At 46.5% G+C, this 24,174-nt stretch overlaps 1 protein-coding gene across 2 annotated transcripts; it reads left to right on the forward strand.

Annotated features, from left to right (window-relative positions):
- Positions 1-1,058: 1,058 nt before the first annotated feature.
- On the forward strand, positions 1,059-23,826 carry Nutf2 (nuclear transport factor 2). Of its 2 annotated transcripts, none has more exons than XM_013012607.1 (5): positions 1,059-1,163; positions 18,392-18,519; positions 20,520-20,591; positions 20,674-20,772; positions 22,168-22,675. In XM_013012607.1, the coding sequence occupies exons 2-5, from the start codon at positions 18,421-18,423 to the stop codon at positions 22,279-22,281; spliced, it is 384 nt and encodes a 127-aa protein (XP_012868061.1). In that variant the 5' UTR covers positions 1,059-1,163; positions 18,392-18,420; the 3' UTR covers positions 22,282-22,675. The 2 variants fall into 2 exon arrangements, with proteins under 2 accessions (XP_012868061.1, XP_012868062.1); XM_013012608.1 differs by lacking the exon at positions 1,059-1,163 and adding an exon at positions 18,138-18,228 and having other exon boundaries at positions 22,168-23,826.
- The last annotated feature ends 348 nt before the right edge of the window (positions 23,827-24,174 follow it).

A 24,174-nucleotide genomic window follows, 5' to 3' on the forward strand; every position in this document is an offset into this window, starting at 1 on the left:
ACTCTGGGCCTGGGCGCTGTCCCTCAGCTCTTCAGCTCAAGGCTAGCACTCTACCACTTGAGCCACAGCGCCACTTCTGGCTTTTTTTCTGCTTACGTGGTGCTGAGGAATCGAACCCAGGGCCTCATGCATGCAAGGCAAGCGCTCTACCACTGAGCCACCTTCCCAGCCCTGGTTGGGTTTTTTTTTGGTCAGTCGTGGGCTTGAACTTTGGGCCTGGGCACTGTCCCTTAGCTCGCTCAAGGCTAGAGCTCTACCACTTGAACCACGGTGCCACTTCCGGCTTTCTGAGTGGTTTATTGGGGATAAGAGTTTCAAAGACTTTCCTTCCCGGACTGGCTTTCAACTGCGATCCTGAGATCTCAGCCTCCTGAGTAGCTAGGATTACAGGCTTGAGCCACCAGTGCCCGGCTAGTTCTCTTTTATCAAAGATTAAACTTATGGCTACTCTGTGTGCTTAGGAAAGCAGAAATAAAAGTCTTAATGAAAAATCTCTCTACAAGTGAGTGTAACCTCTAGCCAAACCTCACCCTAGGACATTTGAGTCTCTGGGCCAGAGAAGTGTCTTAAACCAGCTTAGAACCCCACTGTCCCAGGGCAGGATCACGAATACTGGGGCTGCAGAAGCAGTGGGTTTCCGCCCCAGCGAGCTAAGGCCATCCAGTGAGCCTAACAGCTATGGCTCTAAGTGTGGGGGAAGAGCTTCACAGGCGAAAGCAGTCCAGGGGCCCAGGAGGGGCGGCTGGTCCAATTCGAGGCCGGGCCAGACTCCGGTGGGGCGAGTACAACCATGTAGCCTGCACAGCCTGGGCGGGGCCAGGCCAGCTGGGACCGGGCGACAACAGAGCTGTGACCCTTGCCTGGCGCCAACTCCGTGTTCCAGAGGCTTCCGCTAGACCACAATTCTCAGGGGCTAGCCCCAGCAGCCTCCCTCTCTAGCTTAACCTCTCCTCCCGCGCTGTAGGCCGTCTCTGGGCCTCCGCGCACAGCACCCTGGGATCTGTAGTTTTGTCATAGCGCACTACTGCCTGAAAGGTGGGCGGCGGGACTGCGTTTCCCGGAGTGCAGCGGGGCGGACGAGGGAAGGCAGGGGGGAAGGGACAGTCGGTCGCAGACCGCGCTGGGTTGCCGCCGCCGCTGCCGCCATCGTGCCAGCCCCTCGGGTGAGTGTTGGGGCTAGCGCGCCAGGGCGAGGGCTAGGCTGCAAGAGCCGCGCTCTGGGCCGCCGGGAGCTTCTGCTGCGACTCGCTGAGAGGCCCCTCCCCTCCCCACCCTCCTGGCGGCCCGAAGCCGCGCGGGGCCCGGGCCATGTGTCGCGCGCGGCTCCGCCTCCCGCCGGTCCTCTGAGGCAGCGGCCGGTGGGAAACGCTGAGAGCTAGACAGACGCCTATCCCGGCCGTGCTGTGCTATGACTGGTGAGCCGGACTTTGCTGTGGCCAGGGCCTTTTTCTTCCGTCCGGACCATCCGGATGGGGTTCACAGGGCCCCGCCCCGTCTGGTCTGGCCCAACCTGCTCGAATCCCAAAAGCTCTACAAGCTGGCTAGCGAGCAGACCCCAGCCCCACGTCCTGCCACCAGCCGGCGAAGATCCGGGGATGGGCAGCGCCACCCGGTTCGCTCCAGAGCCAGCATGGGTAAGGGTGCCTGCCTGGTGCCCCTGGGTGAGGGGTTTGGATCCCCTCACCCGGTTCCCTGCCATAGTCTGCTTCTCTGCTTAACTGCCTGCTGGGAGTGCACAAACACCTACCTCTCTTTGGGTGGAATTTAGGCTGGATTATCTTGCATGGAGGACAGAATCAGGGAGTCTGGGGGTGGTTGGAGGTTCCACGTGGGACTTTTATCCTGATCAGTCCTGGAAGACCTGGACCTGATGTGGTGAAGCATCTCTAGGCGGGTAGGCCAGGCCTCCACCCTTCTCTTATCAGTGACCAGGCCCCAGCTATGGGTAGGTTGATCGGTTCTGTTACCAGGGAAGGAAGCTAAAGAGGTGAGGCTGGATATGTGAGCCTTCAAGGCTTTTGTTAGGTTTCTCAGGCACAGCCCAATCAATCCCCACATCAAAACTTAGCAGTCAGCATTGATTGCCAGGCCGGAGAGGATGACTCTTTAAGAATGGAATGATAAGGTAGGATTTAATGCTGGGAAAATAGAATCTAGGCCTGAGTTTTTTTTTTGAGTCCAGTACCAGGCAAGAGGCCAAAGTGGAAGGTGCCTTGTGGGGTGAGGCCCATTTGGGTAGTAGGCTCAGGTTTAGGCTCTGAGGGCCTTTCTGAAGCAGGGTAGCAAAAGCTGCAGAAAGCCAAGCTTCCTCTTCAATTGACTGCTTCTCTGAAAAAGGCAGAAAGCTGAAAGCTGGTTGGATATCCAGAAATTGCTCTCAATGGCATTGGGTATCTGGACAGAGAGATAGTGTTAGGCAGATTTCGAAAAGACACTTCTGTTTGATGATTAAGGGACTAGTTTTCAAAGAACACCCTAGGACTTGTGGGAGAGACAGCATCTCTTCTCAAGCCTTGATTTCAGCATCTGGATCACAGTTCTTCCATGTACTCAAGAAGCAGTTCAGTCTTAGCAGAACTAGACTCAGTAACAAGCAAGAATGCCAGATCTCTTGAGGCTGAGTCAGGGCCATAATGTGGAAAGTACTGTCCCTGGGCCTTTTTTCTTCAGTATTTCCCCAGATGCTTTTTATTTTATTTTATGTTTTTGTGGGTCCTGTGGGTTGAACTCTGGGCCTTGGTGATGTTCCGGAGCTTCTTTTGCTCAAGGTTAGCACTTTACCACTTGAGACACAGTGCCACTTATGGCTTTTTTTTTTTTTTTTTTGAGTAGTTTATTGGAGATAAGACTCTCAGGGAGGGGCTGAGAAGGTGGCTCAGTGCTAGAATGCTTGCCTTGCTTGCATGCATGAGGCCCACGGTTTGATTCCTCAGCACCACATAAAGCAGAAAAAGCCAGAAGTGGTGCTGTGTGGCTCAAGTGGTAGAGCACTAGCCTTGAGCTGAAGAGCTGAGGGACAGTGCCCAAGCCGAGTTCAGGCCCCACGACTGACCAAAACAAGAGTCTCAGGGATTTTTCTGCCCAGGCTAGCTCCAAAACGTGATCCTCAGCCGGGCACCAGTGGCTCACACCTGTAATCCTAGCTACTCAGGAGGCTGAGATCTGAGGATCACGGCTCAAAGCCAACTCCAGCAGGAAAGTCTGTGAGACTTTATCTCCAATAAACTACTAGAAAACCAGAAGTGGCACTGTAGCTCAAGCAGTAGAGCACTCACCTTGAGCTGAAGAGCTCCAGAGTTTAAGTTCCTGGACCGACCAAACAAACAAATGTGATCCTCAGATCTCAGCATCCTAAGTAGCTAGGATTATAGTCATGAGTCACCGCTGCCTGGCTCCAGATAATGTTTTTTTCTAGTCATTCTTTTTCTGTTAGTGTTGGTTTTTGGCGATAGTAGGATTTGAATTCTGCTTTACACTTGCTAGGCAGGGACTCTAAGGCACGGCTCCATCTTGTTTTGCAAAGCTTTTTTTTTTGGGGGGGGGGGGGGGGGTCCGGTCATGGAGCCTGAACTCTGGGCCTGGGCGCTGACCCTCAGCTCTTCAGCTCAAGGCTAGCACTCTACCACTTGAACCACATCGCCACTTCCGTTTTTTTTCTTTTTGCTTATGTGGTGCTGAGGAATCGAATCCAGGGCCTCAGGCATGCAAGGCAGGCGCTCTACCATTGAGCCACCTTCCCAGCCCCTTGTTTTGCAATGCTTTGAGCATGTGTGGGTGGGTGTGAATTCATTTTCTATTACTGGGACTTGAACTCAAGACCTTGTGCTCTCACTTGACTTTTTTTTCAGTCCACTTCTTGAGTCCACTTGCAGCATTTTGCTGATTAATGTGTTCAGAATTTGTTTGCTCAGGCTGGCTCTAAACTTCAATTTTCAGATCTCAGCCTTCTGGATAGCTAGGATTATAGGTATGAGCCACTGCCTGGGATGCTTATTTTTTAAATAGGGTCTTACTTTTTTTGCCTTTGTGAGTACCTGGACTTCCATCTACCTGTTTTGATAGGCATGCGTACCATACCCAAGTATGGATTGAGAAAGGGATCTTGCAAACTTTTCTGCCTATCCCACCTTGAACTATTTATTATCTTTCCATTCTTAGCTTCCCAAGTAGCTAGAGATTACAAGTGTGAGCCAGTGGTGCCTAGTTCTGGTCATTGTATTCTTGACTTGAAAGGTTTTCTGTAGTTGAAATACTCTGCCTAATCATTCATTTGTCTAATTCAAGAATAGGCAAAGGTTGCTGCTAAGGTAATCACTAAGGGCCTCCCTTCTCTTTTCTCAACTCTGTCCACATGAAAGTCAGGTTTAGGGGCTGGGAATTTGGCTTAGTGGTAGAGTGCTTGCATGAAGCCCTAGGTTCAATTCCACATAAACAAAAAAGGCTGGAAGTGGTGCTGTGGCTCTAGTGGTAGAGTGCTAGCTTCGAGCAAAAGAAGCACAGGGATAGAGCCCCATTCCTGAGTTCAACCCCCAGGGCTGGCCAAAAAAAAAAAAAAAGTCAGGTTTATTCAGCAGGCTCTGGAGAGATCTGGTTTGCCAGTGGAGTTAGGTGATAAGGAGAGACTACTCCAAACACCTACAGCTAACAAGGTGGAACTTTTGGGAATTGAAAGCAGTTGTTTCAAGACCTCTAGATTGCCTCACTTGGTACTTTATTTTTGGTCGTGGGTCTTGAACTCTGGGCCTTGGTGCTGTCCCTCAGCTCTTCAGCTCAAGGCTAGTGCTCTTATCACTTGAGCCACAGTGCCACTTCTTGTTTTCTGGTGGTTTATTGGAAATAAGAGTTTCACGGACTTTCCTGCCTTGGCTGGCTTTGAACCACGATCCTCAGATCTCAGCCTCCTGAGTAGCTAGGATTATAAGCATGAGCCACTGGGCACCCTGCTTCACTTGGTACTTTTAGAACACAGGTTTGTATAGTATGTGGCTATGGATTTATTTGCATACTCTTAAGACTGGCTGGCTTGACCATAGAGAGGCTTTCTTTCCTTTTTTCTTTTTGCAGTGCTGGAGATTGAACCTAGTGCTTTCTGTCTACAAGGCTAGTCGTTCTACCACTGAGCTACATATGTGTCAGCACCTGCAGGGTCAAGAGATACAATTCTTTCTTCAAGATTATCCTAGAATAGGAGGAATTTGGGTCATTCCCATTTATTCCAATTCCTTTAGAGTTCCTGAGGTTTCTTTGTTTGGAGTTAGCAATTTCTAGACACCTTGATCCTAAGAAGTGCTTGACTTTTCTGCACTTGGAGGCCCTCTAGTTCTCAGAGATAAAAGAACACGGGGCCATGTACTGGTGGCGCATGCCTGAAATCCTAGCTACTCAGGAGGCTGAGATCTGAGGATCACGGTTCAAAGCCAGCCAAGTCGTGAATCTCTTATCTCCAATAAACCACTAGAAAACCAGAAGTTGTGCTGGGGCTCAAGCGGTAGAGCGTTTGCCTTGAGCTGAAGAGCACAGGGACAGCACCCAAGCCCAGAGTTCAAACCCCACGACAAACAACAACAAAAAAGAACCCTGGTGTTTTTGTTTTTTGGTTTTTTTGGGTCTGGTCGTGGGGCCTGGATTCTGTCCCTCAGTTCTTCAGCTCAAGGCTAGCACTTGAGCCATAGCGCCACTTCCTGCTTTTTTCTTTTTGCTTATGTGGTGCTGAGGAATCGAACCCAGGGCCTCATGCATGCAAGGCAAGTGCTCTACCACTGAGCCACCTTCCCAGCCCGAACCCTGGTATTTTTTCAAATCTTTTTTTTTTTTTTTTGGGTCAGTGGTGGGGCTTGAACTCTGGGCCTGTATGCTGTCCCTGAGCTCTTTAGTTCAAGTCAAACAAACACTCTGCCACTTGAGCCACAGCACCACTTCTGGTTTTCTGGTGGTTCATTGGAGTTAAGAGCCTCAAAGACTTTCCTGCCTGGGCTGGCTTTGAACTGTGATTCTCAGATCTCAGCCTCCTGAGTAGCTAGGATTACAGGTGTGAGCCACCAGTGCCTGGCCCCTCAAATCTTATGTGTGCTCTCTATCAGGTAGGACTGCCTTCGAAAGTAGAGCCTGATGTGGGTTGATTGGAATATGGCGGCACAATCAAGAAGCAGCATGTCAGGATGCCCACTTTTTTTTTCTTTTGTGCATGTGTGTGCCATTTCTGGGGCTTGAACTAAGGACCTGGGCTATGTCTCTGAGCTTTCTGCTCAGAGCTAGCGCTCTACCTCTTGAACCACAGCTCCATGCCCCACTTTTTTTTGATGGCTAATTGGAAATAAGAGTCTCAGACTTTCCTGTTTGGACTGGCTTTGATCTCAGCCTCTACTCTAGTGAGTAGCTAGGATTTGCAGATGTGAGTCCCTGGCCCCAGTAGGATGCTTTTTTTTTTGGTCGTTTGTGGAGCTTGAATTCTGGGCCTGAGTGCTGTTCCTCAGCTCTTCAGCTCAAGGCTAGCACCCTACTACTTGAGCCACAGCGCCACTTCCGGCTTTTTCTGCTTATGTGGTGCTGAGGAATCGAACCCAGGGCCTCGTGCATGTGAGGCAAGCAGTGTACCACTGAGCCAACTTCCCAGCCCCTGGATTTATTTTTTCTTGGCAATTGGTGCATTGAGATGGGATGAATGATTAAAGTACAGCAGTTTCAGATTTATAACTGGCAGGTACCATATTACCAAAAAACTTGAGTGTATTATTGCATACCTGTGATCCTAGTATCTTGGAGGTTGAGGCAAGATGAATGCAAGTTTGAGGCCAAGCTGGTCTTTATGGCCATACCCTGTAATGAAAACAAGACAGACTTAAGGATTCCTAACTTCCTGAGGTATTAGTATGAATTCTTTACCCTTTCTTGCCTGTTATTAGGGATTTTTTTTCTCTCTTTTCTCAGTGGTCAGATTTTTCAGCAAACATTCTTTTTTTGGAGGGGGGGAGAGGGTCAGTAGTAGACTTGAATTCTGGGTCTGGGCACTGTCCCTGAGCTCTTCAGCTCCAGGCAAGGGCTCTACCACTTGAGCCACAGTACCACTTCTGGTTTTCTAGTGGTTCATTGGAGATAAGAGTCTCATGGACTTTCCTGCCCAGGCTGGCTTTGAACTGCGATCCTCAGATCTCAGCCTCCTGAACAGTATGAGCCACCAGCGGCTGGCTCATCAGCAAACATTCTTTAGTCCTGTGTTTCTGGCTCTGAGCCGAGGCTTTAGGAAGAAAATGAATTCTCTCCAGCCCTTAGTGTTGGGGGTGACGGGATATTAATGTTGATATTACGTACTAAGGGCTTAATTGAAGAGACCAGGAGCTCTTAATCCTGTGCGGAAGAGGGGACTTTTAAATGATTAGAGCATTGAAAAGCAAAGTTTTGTTTTTGTTTTTGCCAGTCCTGGGACTTGAACTCTGGGCCTATGCACTATCCCTGAGCTCCTTTTGTTCAGTGCTTGCACTCTTACCACTTAAGTAAGCCACAGCATCACTTCCAGCTTTTTGTGATTAAAGAGTCTCACAGACTTTCCTGCTTGGAATGGCTATGAACCATGATCCTCAGAACTCCTGAGTAGCTAGGATTGTTTTGTTTTGTTTGTTTGTGCCAGTTTTGGGGCTTCAACTCAGGGCCTGGGCAATGTCCTTGAGACTCTCTGTGCTCAAGGCAAGTGCTCTATCGCATGTCCATAGCGCTACTTCTGGCTTTTTCTGTTTATGTGATAATGAGGAATCAAACCCAGGCTTCATGCACGCTAGGCAAGCACTCTGCCACTAAGCCATATTCCGAGTCCATCTAGTAGCTAGGATTATAGTTATGAGCCACCAGTGCCCAGCTAAGAAGGAGGAAAGGCTTTCGATAGGCCTATCTTCCTTTCCAGTGACTGGCAGAAACCATAGAGAGATACAACTCTTGAGTTGTGGGTTCAGAAAGGTCTGAGGTCCTTTCAGTGAAACTGTTACCATCCCAAGTTTCTGTGGCTGTTCAGTCTTGCTGCTAGTTTCTATAACCTCGGTCTCCCAGAAGTAGCTGGATATTCCCACAGTGTCTGAAGATTTTGCCAGCATTATCTGTAGCTTTTTAGTTCTGTGTGTGGAACCTGGAAGTATTATTTTCTCACCTCTGCATGTCTGCATGTGTATGTATGTATTCCAGTACTAGAGCTTAAACTCAGCAATCACTGTTCTTGCTTGGCTTTTTTGTTCATGGCTGGCACTTGTGCCATTCCCTCACTTCCCAGTTTTTTTTTTATTTTTTATTTTTTTATAGTTGGGAATCCATAAACTTGAGGCTTTCTTTTTTTCTCTCTTTTTTTTTCTGGGTCTGGTCATGGGGCCCGAACTCTAGGCCTGGGCGCTGTCCCTCAGCTCTTCAGCTCAAGGCTAGCGCTCTAACACTTGAGCCACAGCACCACTTCTGGCTTTTTTCATTTTGCTTATGTGGTGCTGAGGAATCGAACCCAGGGCCTCATGCATGCAAGGCAAGCACTCTACCACTGAGCTACCTTCCCAGCCCATTTCCCAGTTTTTGTTGTTTAATTGGAGATAAGAGTCTTCTAGAGCTGTGTGCCAGTGGCTCTTGCCTATAATCCTAGCTACTCAGGAGGCTGAGATCAGAGGATTGCAGTTCAAAGCCAGTACAGTCAGGAAAATCCATGAGACTCTTACCTCCAATAAGCCACCAGAAAACTGGAAGTGGCATTGTAGCTCAAGTGGTTGAGTGCTCGCCTTGAGCTGAAGAGCTGAGGGACAGCACCCAGGCCCCCAGAGTTCAACCCCACAACCAACCAAAAAAAAAAAGTCTTCTAGACTGGCTTTGAACCTCTTCAACCTCAGCTCTCATTCTTCTGAATAGCTAAACTGATATCAGTAACTAATACTTAAATTTTCTCCTTTCACCAAGACAATTATATGGTCATCTTGTTGTTGAGTGTGTATATTCTGGGACTTGAACTCTGGACCTGGGCACTGTTCCTGAGCTTTTTTCCTCAAGACTAGCGATCTACTACTTGAGCCACAGCTCTACTTCTGGCTTTTTTTTTTTTTTTTTTTGACAGTTAATTGGAGATAAGAGTCTCACAGGCTTTCCTTAGAACAAAAAAAAAAAAAAAAGAATGGGGACTGAGCTAGGTGCTGGTGGCTCACACCTGTAATCCTAAGTACTCCTGAGCCTGAGATCTGAAGATCACAGTTCAAAGCCAGCCTGGGCTGGAAAGTCTGTGAGACTCTTTTTTTCTTTATTGTGCTGGCCCTTAGTCTGAATTTAGTGCTTGGGCACTGTTTCTGAGCTGTTTTTTTTTTTTGCCTTTCCTGGGGCTTGAACACAGGGGCTGAGCACTGTCCCTGAGCTTCTTTTGCACAAGGCTAGCACTCTACCACTTGAGCCACAGCGTCATTTCTGGCTTTTTCTGTTTACATGGTGCTGACAAATCAAACCCGGGGCTTTGTGCATGCTAGATAAGCATTTTACCACTAAGTCACATTCCCAGCCCCTCTGAGCTGCTTTTGTTTAGGTTAGTGTTCAGCCACTTGAACTTTAGCTCCATATCTAGGGCTTTTTTTAAAAAAATAGTTTATTGGAGATAAAAATCTCATGGAAGGGGCTGGGAAGGTGGCTCAGTGGTAGAACGCTTGCCTTGCATGCATGAGACCCTGGGTTCGATTCCTCAGCACCACATAAGCAAAAAGAAAAAAGCCAGAAGTGGCGCTGTGGCTCAAGTGGTAGAGCGTTAGCCTTGAGCTGAAGAGCTGAGGGACAGCGCCCAGGCCCAGAGTTCAGGCCCCACTACTGGACCCAAAAAAAAACAAAAACAAAAAAAAAAAATCTCATGGAAATTAGGCACCTGTAGCTCACACATGTAATCCTACTACTCAGGAAGCTGAGATCTGAGGATCATGGTTCAAAGCCAGCCCAGACTGGAAAGTCTGTGGGATGTGAGACTCTATCTCTATCCAATAAGTTAGTCAAAAAAAGCCAGAAGTGGCACTATGGCTCAAGTGGTAGAGTGCTAGTTTTGAGCACACGGAGGCCCAAGGACAGTGCCCAGGCCCTGAAGACCACACACACAAAAAAAAGAGTGTCATAGATTTTCTTGACTGGGCTGGCTTTGAATTCTTAAATAGCTAGCATAACAGATGTAAGCCATGTGTGCCTTACTTTTTTTTTTTTAGAATCCAATTTAGCCAATCCTCACCTGGGTTTTTAGGACAGAGGAATGGTCCTTTTAAGGCAAGGAGAATAGATCCAGAAACTCTTCTACAAAATGGACATTGGGAGTTGAACAGAAGCCAGGCACTGGTGGCTCACGCCTGTAATCCTAGGGCTTTTTTAATAGTTTATTGGAGATAAGAATCTCAGGGAAATTAGGCACCCTAGCTCACACCTGTAATCCTAGCTACTCTGGAGGCTGAGATCTGAGGATCAAGGTTTAAACCCAGCCCAGGCGGGAAAGGCCCTGAGACTCTTTATCTTCAATTAACCACCAGAAAACTGGAAGTGGTGCTGTGGCTCAAATGGTAGAACACTTGCCTTGAGCTGAAGAGCTGAGGGGCGGTACCCAGGCCCAGAGTTCAAGCCCCATGACACACACACACACACATACACACACACACACACACACACACGATCAACAGAATTTCTTTGGGCAAGCCCCATGACACACACACACACACACACGATCAACAGAATTTCTTTGGGCTAGTGGTGAATTGAACCTTATACTAGACTTCTTGTTTTGTTATGCTCACTTTTGCAGATGATAATTTGAGGATGGTGTTTGTCTGTAGTAAATTTGGGTTGGCTACCCCTTGAGAGTCTCTGACTTTCTTTCATTGACTGTATGTAGCAAGAAGTACTGAATCTCTTCTTGAAGGAAGCAGTGTGGGGCTTATCCTTGGAGTGATTTCCAAGCTATATGAATGATTGTTCTGGTCAGCACCCTAGCTATAGGGCCTATAGTGAGTGCCATCTCCCTTCTTACTGTGTCAGCTCGAATGTTTCTTTCTGAGTGTAATGCTTTGCTCAGGTCTACTTGTTGGGAGAAGTGTTTTAGTAGCAGGGAAGGAGAACATAAGGATCAGAACACAACCTATGGGCCTGCTTATTGGCAGGTTTCTGACTGCCAAAAGATGTATGGCTGAGACTTTCACTGTCCTAAGCCTTATTCTTTGTTTCTGGTGCCTACTCTATGCCAACTCCATAGCCTTCAGGCTGGAAACAGCTGTCACAAAGATGGAATAATTTTGGATTATTTCTATTTTAAAGCCTCATACGTCATCCATAGCCACTGAGTTTCACTAGGACAGAACTTGAAAGACCTGCTGCTCTTGGAAGGATGTCTATGTGGAAGCATTTCACCTGTAGGTAGCTTCAGGCTAGGTGAATGCAATTTCTACCTTATCTTTAGGTAAACTTTTAACCTGGTGACCTTATATTCAGGTATTTCCCATCCAGAGGTGCATGGAGCTTGTTGTTATCAGAAGGAAAGAAAAGGCCAGAACTCTGTCTTTCTAGCCCTGACCATCTTATATTCTGGTGCTGGCTGTACTGGTTGTCTCTTCTGTCTTGAATTCCTGCTTAACCCTTTGAAGCTTGGCTTCCTTATTTACAAAATGAAGATAACCATACCAGCTTTCAGGGTTCAAATAAGAGGACCCATGGGAATGTTAGAACCAGGTGTCATTCCGTCTCTTCTTTTTGGACTTTTTAATCATTTTATTTCCCTGTTCTCAGTCACAGAATTGTAGTTTTGGCCAACTGTAGTGGTTGTAGGCCACAAGAGTGGTCACTTAGGGGCTTCATGGTCTCATTATATCTGCTAGCAAGTTTGTGCCCAAGGCTCAATTTACAGATTGGAGCTGTTGAGAAAAGGATTGGTGCCCCAGAGGGGCAAGGAAATAAGTCAGGGTAGAGACCAGAATGCAGATCTCTGAATTCAGTTTCTGGGTCAGCACAGGGCTGTGGAGACCTAGGCAGGATGGAGGAAAAGGCCTAGGTGGTGCTGGGAGTACAAAAACCTCAGGTGTCAGCCCTAAGAAACAGTTGCCATTTCTGGATCAAGTCTGCTCTCCATATGCTGGATGGCTCTGGTGGCTCAGGCCTGTAATCCTAGCTACTCAGAAGGCTGAGATCTGAGGATCACAGTTTGAAGCCAGCCCAGACAGGAAAGTCCATGAGACTTGTCTCTAATAAACCACTCAGAAAAAGCTAGTAGTGGCATTGTGGCTCAAGTGGTAGAGTGCTAGCCTTGAGCACAAAGAGGATCAGAGACAGTGGCCAAGTCCTGAGTTCAAGCCCCAGGACTAGAGAGGGAAAGAAAAGACTGTACCATGTGTGCCCTTCTTTTAAGATACTGACCTCAGTATTCACCTAGGAAATGATGATGACTCCTCACATCTGGGTCCTGCTTTAGTCCCTTAGTTGATTTCCCTCTTTTCCACAATCACAGAATCAGAGGGTCATACCACAAAGAAGAGGTGGGACTGTTTTTACTATTTGCCATAGCTTCTACTCAGGTGACCAGGATCTTGAGAGGAAGAGAAAGGTTTGGGGCCAAACACCACTTACTACATACCACAGATAACATAGATGGGTGGCCAGGTCTCCATTTCTCAAGGCTGTAATCCTAGTTACTTGGAAGCTGAGACTGAGGATAAGCATTCTTTTTTTCTTTTTTCTTTTTGTTGGTCCTGGGGCCTGAACTCTGGGCCTGGGCACTGTCCCTCAGCTCTTCAGCTCAAGGCTAGCGCTACCACTTGAGCCACAGCACCACTTCCGGCTTTTTCTGCTTATGTGGTGTTGAGGAATTGAACCCATGCATACAAGGCAAGCACTCTGCCACTGAGCCACCTTCCTAGCCCTTCCTTTTTTTTTTTTTTTTTTGCTCGTCCTGGGCTTGAACACTGGGCCTGGGCCCTATCCCTGAGCTTCTTTTGATCAAGGCAAGTGCTCTGCCACTTGAACCACAGTGCTACTTTCAGCTTTTTTTGAGTAGCTTTTTTTTTTTTTTGGTCATGGGGCTTGAACTCTGGGACTTGGGTGCTATCCCTGTGCTCTTCAGCTCAAGGCAAGCGCTCTACCACTTGAGCCACAGTGCCACTTCCGGGTTTATAGTGCTTTATTGGACATAGGAGTCTCATGGACTTTTCTGCTCGGGCTGGCTTTGAACTGTGATCCACAGATCTCAGCCTCCTGAGTAGCTAGGATTATAGGCGTGAGCCACCGGGTGCTGGCTTTGAGTAGCTTTTGAAGATAAGAGTCTAATGGAGTTTCCTGCTTGGACTGGCTTTGAACAGTTATCCTTAGATCTCAGCCTCCTAAGTAGCTAGGATTATAGGTGTGAGCCACTATCACACAGCTGGATCAGCGTTCTTCCCGTTTCCCCACCCCCTGCCAGTTTTGGGGCTTGAACTCAGTGCCTGGGCATTGTCCATCAGCTTCTTTTGCTTAAGGCCAGCACTCTAGCACTTGAACCACAGCACCACTGCTGGCATTTTCTGCTTATGTACTGATTAGGTACTGATTGAGGAATTGAACCCAGGGCTTTATGAATGCTAGACAAGCACTCTACCACTAAGCCACATTCCCAGCCCTGGATCAGTGTTCTTATTTCCAATTAACCTGCAGAAAGCTGGATTTAGAAGTATACTTCAAATGGTAGAGTGAGTGACAAAGCTGCCATCACCCTGAGTTCAAGACCTAATACACACACACACACACACACACACACACGATAGTTGGGTGGATGACAAAGGATTGTTTCCTGGTAGAGTGAGTGACAAAGCTGCCATCACCCGGAGTTCAAGACCTAATACACACACACACACACACACACACACACGATAGTTGGGTGGATGACAAAGGATTGTTTCCTGGCAATTCAGAAGGTGTAAGTGGTGAAATGGGATTATTAGACCACTTGAACAGAGTTGCCCAGAACTGTCTCCAGAGAAAAAGGGACATCCTAGGCTGGGTACCCATCCATTTATGCATTTTGTCAACAAAAAGGCTTCAGTCAGACACTATAAACAGGGGTGCCTTGATTAGGGAGCAGACTATAAACAAATAAGTGTGAGGATGATCTCATCTGGTGATGAGTGTTGAGAAAACAACATGGGGTGAAATGAGTAACTGGACTTGGTACCTTAGACTAGGTAGTCAGGGAAGGTGTTTCTGGAAGTGACATTTGAGTTGCCATAGGTAACAAGGAGCAGATATCTAGTTAGAGTGATCTAGGTAGAAAAAAACAATTGTAAAACCTTCAGGTAAAAACAAGTTCAGCATGTTCTAGAAAAGGAACAGGCCAGGTTGGCTGCTGAAGAGGAAAAGGGAATAGGTAGAGATAGCAGTAGTCAAGGTTGGATAGCCAGAAAGGTGCACCTTACCTAGAGCCTTGTTGACACTTTTTCAAGTACTGTGGAAAATCACTTGAGGACTGTGGGGCAGGATGCACAGTACATCAGAGGTATTTTTGTTGTTGTTGTTTATGTTGTGTTTCTGATGAATAGATATTCTTTTGGACTTGCGTCTTAGATTGCTGCCCCCCTTCTCACTCCTCTCGCTGGTATGTTCGTGTCCTGGACCCTTAGGATTTAAGGCAGATTGATTATCATTCTCACTGGTAGGGAATTCTCTTTTGGCGATGTGTTACAGGTCTATATTTGAGGACTGGCAGACAGTGAGTTTAAGGAAGATGGCCATGGCTGGTGCCTGATTTCAAAGGACCTGCTTTAGCTTGGCATTCCCCATCAGCCCTCAAATATCATATGTCTGTGTGCCAGACAAGTTAGTGATAATGTCTTCTCTATCACTTTTCTGCATCTATATTCCAAGTCCCAGTAGGCCAGCATCTAACTCTCAGATTGTAAAACAGCATTGGGACTTTGAAGATTTGGGATAACTGAAATCACTGTTTATTAAAACAATGTTTAGGGGTTGGAGGTGTGGCTTAGGTATAGAGTGCCAGCCCAAGTAGAAAAGAAAAGTTAGCAGCTTCTCTTAGTAGACATGAGGCTAGACACCAGTGGCTCATGCATGCCTGTAATCATAACTATTTGGGAGGCAAAGATCAGAATTGTAGTTTTGGGCCAGCTTAAGCTGGTTTGTGAGTCCTTGTCTTAGTCAGTAGTTGGATGCAGTGGTATACTCATGTCATCCTAGGCACTTGGGAGGCTGAGATTGGAAGGATTGCTGTTTCCGGCCAGCCTGCTCACCCCTCAATCTCCCACTCCCCCTAAAAAAAAAGTTCAAGGAATCTTTTCTCAACAGAAAAATGTTAGGCATCATATACATGCCTGCCATACTAGCTATGATGGGAAGTGCCTGGCAAAAAAAGCAAGAGATCTTATCTCAAAAATAACCAGAGTTGGTGAGTGCTGGTGACTCACACTGTCATCTTAGCTACTTAGGAGGCTGAGATTTGAGGATCACAGTTTGAAGCCATCTGGGATAGGAAAGTCTATGAAATACAACTCCAGTTAACCAAAAGCTGAAAGTGGCACTCTGTTCAAATGGTAGTCCACAGTACCTAGGCTGTGAGTTCAAGCTCCAGGACCAGCATATACATAGAAAAAAAGCCAAGTAAGAGCATGAGGTCTGGAGTTCAACTCCTAGTTCCAGCACACACACACACTCACACACTCATACACACACAGACATCCCCATACTTCATCTCGCATACTATCCCCCACATGGTGGTATTTGTCTTTGAGCTTTCATTTCAGTCTTTGTCCCTTTAACCTCCACGTCTAGCTTCCTTGCCTTTATGTTTTTGTGTCCTCACTGTTGGTGCTATTTCTTCTGGTTGACATACTCTTTGCCAGGGCATTCTCTCAGGGCTGCCCAACCTAACTGTGGGGCTGAAGGCAGAAGATATAACTTAACTCTTTTTGGGGTGGTTTTTTTTTCCCCCTTCCGTCGTCAGGCCTGAACTCTAGACCTGGGTGCTGTTCCACAGCTCTTCAGCTCAAGGCTAGCACTCTACCACTTGAGCCACAGTCCCATTTGTGGCTTTTTCTGTTTATGTGGTGCTGAGGAATTGAACCCAGAGCTTTATGCAAGGCAAGCACTCTACCACTGAGCCACCTTCTCAGCTCCAACATACTCATCTTTTTGCAACTTTTTATTGGGTACTGCGCATGACACGGATACTGTGGAATTGGAACATAAAGGGCAGAGATGTGAGCCTGGGGAGCTGTGCACTGCTTATAAAGGAAAAGTTAGTGTAGGGATACATCTACAGCCTAACTCTTCAGAAATGTGACCCCGGCAGCAGCTGAGATTAGATGTGGGTCTTGAGCTTTTCCCACTTATCGATATATTTCTTGGCAGAATATCAACTGGACACACCTTGTGTTCCTATGTACAGGCGTGGCTGGATCCAAGCTCTCCTCTGGTTGTTTCAGACTTACACGACTTTTCCTAGTCATCTGAGCCCTTAAGCTTCTATTTTTAGTGCCACTACCTCTTAGAGAACCTAAAATAAAGCTGGCTTAGCTTTCTGTTTCTTCATTGGCTGGAGTGTTGGTTAAAGGCTGGGAGGTTGGCTGCATTCTCACTGGCTCTCTATATATATTGTCCCTCCTTGCTGCCTCCTCTAGCCTTGGGTGAGGTAACAGACAATGCAGTAAGCTAGCATTTACCATATTGATTCAAAACTTAACCAGGTTACTTTAGTAAAGCTATGCAACAATCAGCAATCTCAGTGTTTAACAATCTCAGTGTTAGCATCGACATTTTACAGAGAGGATTCTGAGGCCCTAAAGGGCAGTGACATCAGATCCTACCACTGCCAATGGTTCTGCTGAAATCAAACTCACTTCCTCATTGTTTTTTTTGGCATAGAGTCTGGCTTTCTTGTACTTTTGGTCAGATAGCTATAGAACAGTACATGGGTCCACAGTTGTAGTGTCTACAGGAAGATGTGGTCCCCCTCCCTAGGAGGAGCCTAACAAAGCCAGAGTGGCTTCTGTCTTTACTTAGAGTTTGGCTTTTCATCCTGCATCCTGAGGATCATGATGTCTAACTGAGAAGATCTCCCCTCAGTTCTTGGGATGAAAGCAGTGCTATGATAAGAAAAAAGAAATGACATGTTTTCCCCTTCACAGTCTCATTGATTTCTCTACACCCCTTATCTGCTCCTATGCTGGTATCATGCTCCTAGCTCTGAAGTGGGTAGAAATCTCCTTCATCAGTGCAGTACTAAAAAAAGGGCCAAGTCAAGTACACCTGGCTTCAGGGATGTCAGCTGTCCCTTTGGAACTAAGGGAAGCTGATGAAATCACTTGCTTAGCCAGGCACCAGTATCTTATGCCTGTAATTCTAGCTACTCAGGAGGCTGAAGTCTGAGGATCAAGATTTGAAGCCAGCCCAAGCAGACAAATAAAGAGACTTATCTCTAACCAACAAAAAGCTGGACTGGAGGTGTGGCTCCTGGAAGCAAGAATGCAAGGCTCTCAGTTCAAGCTCTAGTCTTGGCAAATACATACCTTCCTCTCCCCCCCTCCCCCTCCCCTCCCAGCCACCAAAACACACACACACAAAAACCCTGAGTATCAGTGGCCCACATCTATAATCCTATCTATTAAGGAGACTGAGATCTGAGGATTATGGTTTGAAGCCAGCCCAAACGGGAAAGTCCATGATACTCTCTGATTTACTTGCCCTTCCCTACTCCATGTGGGCCTGCATCTATCTCCCCCCACCCCCCACGCACACAAAGGGAAGCTGAGAGCTGTGGCTCAAGTGGTAGAGCACTAGTCTTGAACACAAAAGCTCAGGGACAGCCCCAAGGCCCTGAGTTCAAGCCCCAGGATTGGCACTAAAAAAAAAAAGGATTAACTTGTCACAAGTGGTGTCTTGAAAAACCATCATCCCTCACTCACTGGGTCTTTCTCCATCTGCCAGCAAAGCCCTGGGACAGTATTGGGAGCTTGAATGTCACATATAGACATCAGTAATTCCTGGTCTGAAATGGGAAGAATAGAAGCAACTCTGGCCTTATTACTAGAGTTGTTGAGAGGATTAAATAAAATGATATGGGGATTTGGGACTGGGGAAACTATTTAGCTCCTTCAAGACCTTCCCTTCCTTCATTGGACATTGTAGGGACTACTCTGGTTTTGCTGTGTCGTGGCTCCACCCTCAACACCCATCATGTGTGCTCTACAGCCCTGGCCACCCCTGTCTCGACCAGGAGCTACTCAAAGGAAGGGCTGAGTATGGTCCTCTGGGTTCCCAACACTGGTCCGGCATGGGAGGAGTCTCCCACCCCCAGACTGATTCCTGTGCAAGCAGGCCAGGGAAGAACAGGGGCCAGTGGCTGGTTACCTCCTCTTCCCAGGATACCAACACTTCCATCACTGTCTCACTGGTTTTGCAGGTCTCAGCGAGGCGGGGTGACGCTCCAGGATGGGAGACAAGCCAATTTGGGAGCAGATTGGATCCAGCTTCATTCAGCATTACTACCAGTTATTTGATAATGACAGAACCCAACTAGGCGCAATTTATGTAAGTCTCTAGTTCTAGAATCCATGTAGGACCCCAGGGAATCAATTCGGATATTGGGCCAGTGTGTCCAGTTCATGAGTTTTGAAGGTTCTTACTGGAGTGCTTGTACCTCTCAGAAGTTTCTGTGTATAGGATGAAAACTACTGATTACTGGGTTCATGCATTTCTGTCTTCCACAAGAGTGGAGATTGTGGTATCCTTTAAAGGGAGTGAGGGCTTGCTATTCATGTGGCCAGCACCTTGTCAGGGCATCTGGTCCACAGAATGCCTGTGTTGCAGATTGGGTAGCAGCAGGCAGCGGCTATGGCTTATAGTACCCCTGGAAGCAACACTGATGAGTATCTTCACTGCAAAGCTGAGCCCTTGGAAGACAAAAGTGTAAGATACTTCTTTTGGGGGCAAAAACCCCTAGATACTCATGGAAAACAGAAGAGGTTAGCCCAAGGAAGCCAGTCCTTTGAAAAACTTTATCTGTATACATTTAATGATACATAGTTAATGGGGCTACTACTAACAGATCTGCCCAGGATAGAGATGATTCACACATAGCCTCAGAGCCTGGTGGCTTGTGAATAATCTGCCTCCAAAATGTCAAGGTACACTCAGATATTTTGGGGGGTGATGGAAGTTTGAATTCAGAGCCTGGTGCTTGCTAGGCAGGCACACTGCCACTTGAGCCACACCTCCAACCACCACTCAAAATATTTTTGGACAAAAGAAAGAAATCTTAGGCTGGAAATGTGGCTTAGTGGTAGAGTGCTTGCCTAGCATGCATGAAGCCCTAGGTTCATTTCTTTAGTACAGAAAAGGCCGGAAGTGGCACCGTGACTCAAGTGGTAGAGTGCTAGACTTGAGCAAAAAGAAGCTCAGAGACAGCTAGGCCCTGAGTTCAAGCCCCAGAACTGGCAAAAAAAAGAAAAGAAAAAAAAATAGGGGTTGGGGATTTAGCTCAGTGGAAGAGTACTTGCCTGGCGAGTGCAAGGCCCTGAGTTCGGTCTTCAGCTCTAGAAAAAACAACAAAAGAAATCTTACTTGGAAAATACCAAATCTAGTACAGAGACTATTTGTTATGAGTATAGTTTTTGGGTTTTTTTTCCCTCCAATACTAGGGAGTCAACCAAGTTTCATGCATGCTAGAAAGTGCTCAATCACTGTGCCATAGCCCTACTTCCTCACATTCTTTCTCTCTCCCTCTCTTTTGAGATCCTCTTGCTATATTGTGTTTGGAATCTTCCTTCCCTTGCCTCCTTAGTAGCTAGGATTATGGGTCATTGTCTCATAATTAAAGCAGGCTTGACTCAGAAAAGAATTTCATCAAGGTCCTAAAAGTATGTATATTTCAAAATCCTCAGCACATTTCCCCTTTGAAGAGGATTAGGAAACAAACAGAAAAATAAGTAACTTGCCTAATGTCACAGCTGAAGTAACAAAGATCCTTTTAAAGAAAGCCCCTGAAGGCTGTGAAAGGAGGGGTGGTTTAAGAGTTGGGGTGCTAAGCTACTATCTTCTGATAAAAGAGTCCAAGGTTAAGCCTTAGGAGGCCTTGTCAGCTTCAATCACCCTCAAACCTCACTCCCTTGTTTGTGATTTAACTCTGAAAGGCCACAGTGGAACTCACCACAGCCTTGGAGGTAGTTATCTCTAATTCTCTAATAACATTTCTGAGACTGATGCTTACTGCTGCCATGCAACAGGATGGGATGGGTTTTGTCTGAGCCTTGGCCACATGTGTCCTTCCTGGGATCCATGTATATCAGAAGCCATATGACTTGAATGAAACTGGGAAATAAGCTTAATAACTGTATTTTGTTGAATAGTCTTTCAGAGTCCATGAGCCAATGGGTATAATTTTTAAACTTGCTAACTAAAGTTTGGGAGCTATAATTTGTCTGCTTATTATACAGAGAAATGGAAGTGTGGACTCTGCTCTGACCTATACCTTTTTCAGGGCTTTAGATTAGTCCTTATGCTAAGACATGGGTTTTCTGTTTGCTCTGCAGATTGATGCATCATGCCTTACATGGGAAGGACAGCAGTTCCAGGGAAAAGCTGCCATTGTGGAGAAGTTGTCTGTAAGTAAAACCAGAGCTGGAATGTGGGTAACTTCTTCCTTGCCTCTTTGGTTTCAAACACTGTCCACCCTTTTTCTTGCAGAGCCTTCCGTTCCAGAAAATCCAGCACAGTATCACGGCACAGGATCATCAGCCCACGCCAGATAGCTGTATCATCAGTATGGTTGTGGGACAGCTCAAGGTAGTAGTGCTCCTATAGTGTTAGGGTAGGGACAGGTCGAGCAGACCCTGGGTCCCTGCTTTATCTTTGAATGTGACTAGAAAAGCTGTGCTTATCAGTGGATACCCAGACAAAGTATCTGTCCAGAGCCTATAGGCCCTTGGAATTGAAAAGGACATTCTTCAGCTGGGTAGTAAACAGTGCTACTTACCACCTGCTTTCAGATTCTTCCTACTGTTTCTCTTTAATCTAGAGGTCCCAAATAACTGGTTTGCCTTTTTTTCTTACATTAGTTCCCACAGAAACAGGTGATCTTGGAGATAGTACTGGTTCTTTGGGTTCCTTCAACTAGGCTTTGTGTTGAATTTCTGCTTTTGTTTGTTATTGTTTTTTGCTTGTCCTCAAGCTTGAACTCAAGGGTCTGGGCACTGTCCCTGAATTTTTGTGCTCAGGTCAAGTGTCTCCACCAGTTGAAGTACTGCTTCATTTCTGGCTTTTTGGTAGTTAATTGGAGATAAGATTCTCAAGGACTTTTGAATTGCAGTCCTCAGATCTCAGCCTCCTGAGTAGCTAAGATTATAGGTGTGAGCAGATGGTGCCTGGCATTTTCTGCATTTTGGCTAGAAGTTATTTTGCCTTTTTTTTTTTTTTTTGGTCAATCGTGGGGCTGTCCCTCAGCTCTTTAGCTCAAGGTGAGCACTCTCCCACTTGAGCCACAGCGCCACTTCCAGTTTTCTGGTGGTGTATTGAGATGAGTCTCATGGGCTTTTCCTGCCTGGGCTGGCTTTGAACCTCGATCCTTAGATCTCAGCCTCCTGAGTAGTTAGGATTACAGGTGTGAGCCCCCAGCCCCCAGCTTTGCCTTTCTTTTTCCATTACAATGTCGTATTATGCGACAGGAAAGAGATTACCAAATGTGCTGTTTTTTTTCTCCTATAGGCTAATGATCCCCTTGTGAACTCAGTTTAGAGTAGTGTCACTTATTCAGCTAGTCAGTATTTTCACTAGCTCCTCCTGATTGGACAGTCTGGCATTATCAAACACTAAGAGTGTTTACAATTTTTTGATACTGTAAATTAAGTGTTAAGTACTATAGGATTCTTTCAAAATTTTGATCACTTGTGCCTAGAGACATAAACAAGTTCAGATGTAGGCATGTCCTCTGCTCTGTTGCTATAGTTAACTAGTAAGCTCTGTCTTTTAAGCACGTTTGACAGTGCAAGTGGCCATCTGTTGGCTTCTCTGTTGAGCAGTGTTTGACATGCCTTTTTAACTCATATCACAAGTACCCTTTAGTTATACTGGGATCCAAGTCTAGGATAGTAGTGCCTAATCCCCAAGTCTTTACTCTGTCTTATTCCTCTGCCACTGAATTTCCTTCATTCTTTACCAAATCATTTTTTTCTCTCTCCACAGGCTGATGAAGACCCTATCATGGGGTTCCACCAGATGTTTCTATTAAAGAACATCAATGATGCTTGGGTTTGCACCAATGACATGTTCAGGCTTGCCCTGCACAACTTTGGCTGACCTCCTCCTGACCACTTACTCATGCTGTTTCCTCCTCCCTCCTTTTTCTGACACTATCACACTCCTCCAGATGCTCCAAATATCATACACAAACAAGCAGGGCCGAGGTGGGAGTAGGTGCAGTGCTCTATCCCCCCACCAAGGTGTTGTGCATGATGTTTGGATGTTAGATTAGTTGCATCTGACAGGAGACGTTTGTGTTGTACCAGCGCATGCCTTGGAAAGACTTAAGTAATGCAAAAGGTTGTCTTTTTTTTTTTTTTAATCTACTGACAAGATGCTCTAGTAACCCAAAGAAGTGAAGGAGAAAGCAGCTGCCTCACCGCCCAGATACTGATTTGTTCAGATGTTTCAAATGCCTCATGATACAATAAAACCACAAAAATTTTCTTAACAGTTTAAATTGTTTTAATTAGTTTAGTAGTTGGCTGGGTATCAGTAACTACCCTGCCCTCATTGTCTTTCTCATGTCTTGCCCTCTCACCTCTGCCTCAAAATTCAGCAGTACTTGCTGCATTTCTGAAGCAGTACTCCCAGCTAGCTTCTTTCAAGCCTGAGGGCAGGGTTCTCCACAGCCCACCTGATCTTGGGAATCCAGATGGAGAGCTCACATTGGCCTGACTCTTCTCTTGCACTGAAAACTCTGTAGTTAGCTCTAACGCCTTCTGTGGTTTCTGCTCTGGGCAGATTCAGGGCTTTACTAGCTGGAGAAATAAGCCTAAATCCTATAGTAGCTGGAGAAGCCCTGGCAAACTTGATCCACCAGGTCAGGCTCTCTGGCCTTGGCTGTTAGCATGATGGAGGAGTCTGCTTCATCCCTGAAGGGTCAGAATCATATTCAGGGTGCTCCACACTCCATGTCAAGCAGAGGACAGTTCAGATCCATCTGCTTAGGATATCGTTACCCACAGCCAGGCCCTGTTGGGTTGGAGTATAGATTCTGAGCTATGGAAGGAGTCACTCTGAGCCAGAGGGATTCATTTTATAGTTCTCAGACCTCTTCAGGGCATTTCCAGGTTATTTTCTATTCCCCCACTAAATAACATACATCCCCACACCACTATCTACAAATCGCAAATCACCTTAACTATTAGGGCAGTTTCTGTTCCTCAGTTTTAAAGACAGAGGCCTTGCCTAGTACAAATCTAGCTCCTCATCACTGAGCCTCTGGATGGTTGTAAAGGTAGTAGCAAATAGCAACTGAAGGTTGGAGTCTAACCCAGGATTTGGGTTAATACTATTAGGGGTTTTAGGATTGAGGAGGGCAGGCACCCTGGCTCACCTGGATTGGGATAAATACCCTCTCTCTCACTATGGGGTGAGGGTAATATTTCCTCAGACCTCAGAGGTTACCTGGCTACACTAAACACAGAGCTACTTGGAGAACAGTACAGTCTGGAGGTTTCAGTGGTACTGATCTTGTGTATTTGGGTAGTGGGGGTGGGGGAGAGGTAGATGCTTGCTGCCTCTGAAACCACCCTGTATAAAATCTGCAATACAGCTTCTAACATGTACCATGTACCTGTGCCTGAAATGTCTGCAATAAAGAGGTGTTTGTAAACTGTGGTTTCATTCTTCCTAACCTAAGGGTGCCACGTGGAGCAAGTGAATGCTGGGGAACAGTAGAGAACAATGGTTTTCTTTTTTGTGCTAAAAGTGCCCCCTGCTCTTGCAAGTCCCAGGCCTTAGAATCTTTCAGATGCCTTCAGGGTTTGGTTACAACTACTCATTTCCCAACAGAAAAGTAGTTTCTGCCCATTCCCATATATTTCTCAGGATCTGAAAAGGGACAACCTCAAGTCCATCCCGCCCTAGAACTATTATAAAGTGGACAGGGTGTAATCTGAGGCGAGTAGAGCTTCAGGTGGCCCAGTACTGTGCGCGGACATCTGC

This window comes from Dipodomys ordii, unplaced genomic scaffold, assembly GCF_000151885.1.
Source record: "Dipodomys ordii isolate 6190 unplaced genomic scaffold, Dord_2.0 Scaffold18, whole genome shotgun sequence".
In the NCBI taxonomy this organism is placed as follows: Eukaryota; Metazoa; Chordata; class Mammalia; order Rodentia; family Heteromyidae; genus Dipodomys; species Dipodomys ordii.